The sequence below is a fragment of the Aegilops tauschii genome, chromosome 2 (genome assembly GCF_002575655.3).
Source record: "Aegilops tauschii subsp. strangulata cultivar AL8/78 chromosome 2, Aet v6.0, whole genome shotgun sequence".
Classification (NCBI taxonomy): Eukaryota; Viridiplantae; Streptophyta; class Magnoliopsida; order Poales; family Poaceae; genus Aegilops; species Aegilops tauschii.
Genome location: NC_053036.3, coordinates 654,229,377 through 654,235,503, shown reverse-complemented (window position 1 = coordinate 654,235,503; position 6,127 = coordinate 654,229,377). Strand labels below are relative to the sequence as shown.

Here is a 6,127-nt window from a genome sequence, read left to right as displayed (position 1 = left end):
AATAAATGATGTCATATTTGGATTCCTCACATTTTTGTGATAATAATGGATATATTATTTGTCGAATTCCGATTTACAGATTTAAAGATATTAATTATGTCATATTAAATGAATAAATGGCAAAAAATGAATAAAATAATATTATTACTTACTTTATTTTCATTGAAATTCAATATTATGAGTACTTATTTTGTTTATTTTAATAATATTATCACTGATTCGAATGATATAGCAGTCCGTTCCACAACCAACAACTTAATTTTCATTTCGCACGCTGTAGCTTGACTGAGTTGAGGAGGCCGTTTGAAGCTGACGGAGCAGTACCTTTTATCTTCTTCTTCTACAAAGTAGCACTAGCGATAAAACGGAGGCATGCAAGCTGAGTTTTTACTCGATCGGCCTAACATAGTAAGTGATGCATGAAGCAATACGATTGGCAGCTTCGCACCCAACCAGGATACGAATAAATCAATTTACTCTAGCATTGGATAGAAGCCGTCGTCAACGTAGGGCAGCATGCATGCGTGCAAAAACGTACGTACAGAAAATAATTACATATGTAGCATTTTTTTTCTATATATGATAATGAAAATACGAACGTAGATTTGACCGAGAACATTTGGCGGCTGATTCAGTCAAGGCACACTTTGTAAGAATGGAAACACTTCTAGCGGCCGGTCACACGATATAATGCAAGCGCGAAATTGGTGGGAACTCGGATTGGTGGAGAATCAGATTGCGCGGCGGCAGCGGAGAGCTGATGACGTGCAGAGCGGCGCGGCGGGGCGGGCGGTACGACGTGGCGGCGCGAGGACGCCACCACTTTGTCGGTTGGCAGTTATCGCCGACGGTGGCAGAAGCGCCCGGTGTTAGCGAGGCAGGGGGCCCCACCAAAGCCGTGGGCTAGAGGCGAGGGGGCTGCGAAAGATGCGCGGAGGCGTAGCGCCGGGAGTAGGGGGGCGAAAGGGCACATGGCCCTTCGCCGGAGGGGTCGCGTGCTCACAGTAGCGACATTAACACGCCCCTTGTAAAAAAGGAAAAGTAATCAAGGAACATGTATGGAGTAGTGTTTGATAACCATAGAACATACTCCCTCCGTTCCAAAATAGACGACTCAACTTTGTACTAAGTTTAGTACAAAATTAATACAAAGTTGAGTCATCTATTTTGAAACAGAGGGAGTATTTAATTAGAGGGCTCTGGTACATAAATTAAATTATAAGCTATATAGTATAAATGCGTACACTGCACGCACGGACAGCCTTATTTTGACGACATCGTCTTATATTCATCTTATGTAACAAACTTTATTCTCCACACTCATTGTATGTACGCGTATTATGCTGGTGGTGGTATCGTCCGCTACTAGCTACGATGATACCTTCTTCCTCATGGGCAGAAGGTAACCTGGTAGCTGTTGTTGTTGCCGTTACAGGCGTGGTTCTTGGTGTCATCGGTCGGGAAGAGGTAGGCGTCGGGGCACTTGTCGGCCTGGCACACCAGGTTGGGCCCGTTGCTGCAGGAGAATGACAACGGCACGTTGAAGCCGTCGATGACAGAGATGTCGTAAAAGTCCTGGCCGTTGCCGATGGTGAACTCGGCCAGGGTCAGCGGCGGCTGCCCGGACAGCGTGCACGACAGCGCGCCGCCGCAGTCGGCAGTCTGGCAGCTCCCGGAGTTGCCGTTGAAGTTGCAGCCCGTGCGGCCCCACACCCTGCCGGAGGGCGTGTTCGCGGGGACGTCGAGGGTCCACGTCTCGCCGGTGTTGAGCTGCCGACCGCCGCCGATCGGGGTGGCCGCCGGCCACACGGTGTAGGGGCAGTTGTTCTTGATGTTGAACGTCGCCGCGTTCGTGCTGGCAGCGAACACGGCAAGGAAGAGGACCATGGAGGCAGCTGCTGCCAGGTGGGACGAAGCCATTTCAAGTTGCTTTGCTTCTGTGTCGTCTACACGTGGTTTGGTAGTAGTGCGGGATGATTGATGTGCTAGGGACGAAGGGGCATGGGTATTTATAGATGGCCGGGACTCCGGGATGGAAGGACAACTGGGATAAAGTCAAGGATGGTGTCCTTGAGTCAATTCGTGTGACTTGGAAATTTCCACGCATTCATCATCAATCAACAGGGAGACTCGACTCTGTCCATGAGCCACTTCGCAATCGCATAGATTTATCTTTCACACAGATCAGGATCGAAAACACGTACGCACGTGTAGTTCCATGCACCACATATCAAGTTGTTGGAACTTGCAAGAACAACTCTTCCTTCTTCTTCATTGAACATATAAACCCTCCTACGCAACCCGCTATTCCAGCGCCCTCCCCGTGTCAAAGCAGCGATCCTGCACACACGATTCATCTCGCTGGCGGTTGTCAGCGTACTTTTCGTCGCGCTGGTGAAGATCCGGATGCCCGCTATTCTGTACGCCGTGTAATCGGGCTAGGAGCAGCTGACGCATGGGCCAGGCTTGCACGCGGGCCAGCCTCGCAGCGACACCGTGGGCGCGTGCTTCTGTCCGGGTGAAAGTACCACGTCCGCTGCGTCGTGCGAGAGAAAGGCAGCTACCGCAGCGAGAAAATATCTCTTCTCTCTCCCTCCTCCATGGCTCGATGCGTGCGTGTGTGAGAGTGGCGGCCGGCGGTGTGGAGGTCGAGATGAGGGGTGGGGCCTAAGGGTTTAGGAGGGTTAGGTGGGCCTGGGAGGCCAGCCCAGTGGAGAGGGAGGCTGCTGGGCTCTCCACTCCCTCTCTCATATTTTCCCAAAACAGAAAAAAAGGAAGGAAGAAAAGAGAGAAAGGAAAAAGGTTAGAGAAGGAACTTTGCCATGCGGATAATTTTCCTGGACTCGAAAAAATGAGCGTGATTGAAAGAAAATAGGAGTGGGCATGGATGCAAGGTTTAGATTCAAACACATTTGAATTTAATTCAAATGGATGATAGGGAGTGGTGGTTTGGAAGGTCCAAAATGTTGAGAATTTTGGTGAAGCTCGGGAAAGTGATGAAAGATTATAGCGGACAGTTGGCCTCGCCGGCTGGAGCCGAGAGGAAGCCGGCGGAGATGGCATCCCGGGGAAGAGCTCGGCCTCTCCTTGCTTGGGCGCATTACATGCGCGTGTGCGCTAGGAGCGGCGACTACTGACTGCAGCGGGCACAAGCTCTCTTTTTTTAGAAGGAACGTTTTTTATTTCACTTTTTTAGGGGAAAGCGACCCTTTATTTCACTGCCACGGGCTGCCTATAATTCAGCCACATCCCTTTTTTCAGAAGATGATTCAGCCCTCGGTACCATAAAAAAATTCTTTATTAATTAGAAGTATCATCTACTCAAAAAAAATAATAGTACCACCTCACAAATTTACATATGATCCCATCAATTTATATATGTCCCCAAATAGATAATCAACAAGCCTCTTCAAAAATAAAAACACTAAGGGTGAGGTGTAGCAATAATCTGGCATATGTGCCGATATGGATACTCTCTCGACTTCACAGTGAAGCGAGGATGAGCTTAGAGGTCATGGCAGAAGAGCCAGTGCTTGAATGAACTAGACATACGCAAGTCGGTGATTGGAATGCTAAAATCTTGAACCATGTGTGATATTTTTTTTCCCGTTGCAACGCACGGGCACTTTTGCTAGTAATAACAATGAAGTTACGTCCGCAGCACAGCAGGACACCAGCAAAAAGTAAGAGAAATCACAGCTACTACTTTTTTGGCGAAAATATCATACTAGTGAAGAAGTTTCATTGTTCACAAACGACTGGTCAGCGGATAAAGTTAGGCAGCATGCTCAAAACGGCAACCGGCCAATCTGACGCATTGGAAGGAAATTAAATCTAGCAGAGTTGTATAGCGCTTGCTAGCTTGTCTAAGTTTTGCTTTCGTTGCCGTGTTGCATTGCTGGTTAGAATTTGTCATTTACAATCAATATGGTCCATCTAGATGCCCTCGTTCTAGTGCAAGGGCCGCCAAGCTGGTTAAGATACGAAGATTTAAGCTCGGTTAAACTTGTAAGCTAGGGCAGTCACATATGTACAGCTGCAGGTTGAGTACACCTCGTGCTAAGATCTGTGGAAAAAAGAAAAGTCCATGGAAAAATCTGTGGAAGAAGGATCCATAGACTAGTAGGCGGTCAGTCCATGGAAACATCTGTGGAAAAAAGGATTCATCTGGACGATATGTAGGAAACCAAAAACTCTGGAAAATCGTGTGGGGCTGCCGGGCCTTACTACTAGTAGACAGAGATCATCAAGCCGCCGGTTTCTCTGCACAAGTCAGTCGTTTGGAGACCGACGTGTTATTTTGGCCGATGATCACGGAGCGGTGCGCGCTAGCTCTCGTTCATGTTCATGCATCCAATTATTTTTAGCAGAAGAAAATTAGCTCCGTTCTTTCAAATTTTCCACAGGACCTGGACGTCTTACGTAGACTGATCTGAAGCAAGTTTCCATGTGGAGCTAGCCCCAAGATTTTTCTACCCAAATGTTAAACCTTTTGAAAATGTTAAACAAACATAAGTCTGGTGTGAGAAAAAGCATCTATGGAGTAAGTCTAAACTCTTCGGTTATGATAATTAAGCCTCAGCAAAACATATGAACGCAAACGATCAGAAGCATGTTTCAGCGCATATATACCAATGTTTGTTCGAACGTATTACATATGGCTCGAACATGTTTCCTCAAAATGATCCATGATGCACGGCTAGGTACAATTTGAAACTGCAACAAGTTGTGGGACACATGCCCTCGCGAAAACAAGGACATCTTAGTAATCCACAACACAGCAATTTTGTCATGCGACAGCATCGCCAGGCACAGGTGAAAAGTCACATTCAGTAACGTGCTGGTCATCAGAGCAAATCCCGTGACAATTGCATGGATTAAGTTTCTGGCAAACTGGTCCAAAATCAACATCCAGACAGAATCTACCCCTCCAGCTTAGGCCTCTTATAGTCTCTTCCATCCTGCTCATGTCTTAAAGCAAACAGGGCATCATTTTCCTTGGTAATATGTGGAGATTGCTGTTCATTACAGTGAGTGGGGTACTCGCCAACATCAGCAATTGTCTTAGGCAGCTGTGTGTCACACCCGATTTTGAGGATTAAATCAAGTGTTCATCGCATGTGTGCCCAGGAACATGTTTCACACATACGGGCAGAATAATAGCATTTTAGAGTACCAATGTCACAATAGTATCTTTATTACACGAATAAATGTCTTTTAAAGACTAAACAAACTCTCGACGAAACAGCAGCGGAATAGTGAAACGGCAGTGGACAGACTCCAACTCCACAGGTAAATCGACCGGGGGTTAACGCGCCTAGAACTCCTCATAGTATAACTCATCTTCAGCTTCATCTTCTGAGCAGCGGTTTTGAGTATAATGTGGGGAAAAGCAAGTATGAGTACAGCTATGGTTGGTACTCAGCAAGTGGGGAAAATAAATGACATGTGAGGTATAATAGAAGGAATATACGCTTTAAAGGGGTTAACAAATGCAAAAGCATCCTACACTTATGACTCATTCATTTATTAGCATCCTACTCCCTCTGTTTGTTTTTTACCTGCGTATAAGGCTGAAGCGTTTTTCTACGTTTCTGCCGTGCACTGTGGTTGAGTTCCTCGGTGCCTGTGACGATTAAAGCCACTGACGAATAACACACTGTGTGGCATGCAGCCTTAATTAGCATAGGAAAAACAGGAACGCACGTACATTGATTGGTTGCCGGCTGGGGCCCGATGTGATATATTCTTGTAGAATTAATTAGTGTGGTGATTAAGAGAAAAATTCAAGGGTCAAGGCCTTAGACAGTTTTTTCCTTGGTCTATGCGCAAGGCCTTAGGTGCGGGTAAAAAACAAACAGAGGGAGTAGTTTTCTAGGTGAGCTAATTGTTCCCATTCCCAAAATTAGTTCATTAAAAAGGGGATTGACAGTGGGTCGCAACCACATGAATCATTGTTATTGTTGCCTCACAACTTGACCAAAAATATCCTTCCAGCTAAACCACAATTCCAATTCTATCCACTAATCCAGTGAGGATCCCAGACCGCTTGTAACCGTAAGCACGGCTGTCATGACAGTTGTACACTCTGCAGATGTTAGTGCCCTGTCCCCACGCGTAGTGATTT

At 46.5% G+C, this 6,127-nt stretch overlaps 1 protein-coding gene across 1 annotated transcript; it reads right to left on the bottom strand.

Moving 5' to 3' along the window:
* Positions 1–1,207: 1,207 nt before the first annotated feature.
* On the bottom strand, positions 1,208–1,997 carry LOC109745932 (thaumatin-like protein). Its single transcript, XM_020305045.4, has one exon. It carries the CDS (start codon positions 1,918–1,920, stop codon positions 1,390–1,392), a length of 531 nt encoding a protein of 176 aa, XP_020160634.1. The 5' UTR covers positions 1,921–1,997; the 3' UTR covers positions 1,208–1,389.
* Positions 1,998–6,127: the final 4,130 nt, after the last annotated feature.

Bases quoted from the DNA above. Each gene is read 5' to 3' on its own strand.
- LOC109745932 (XM_020305045.4), bottom strand. From the start codon at position 1,920: ATGGCTTCGTCCCACCTGGCAGCAGCTGCCTCCATGGTCCTCTTCCTT.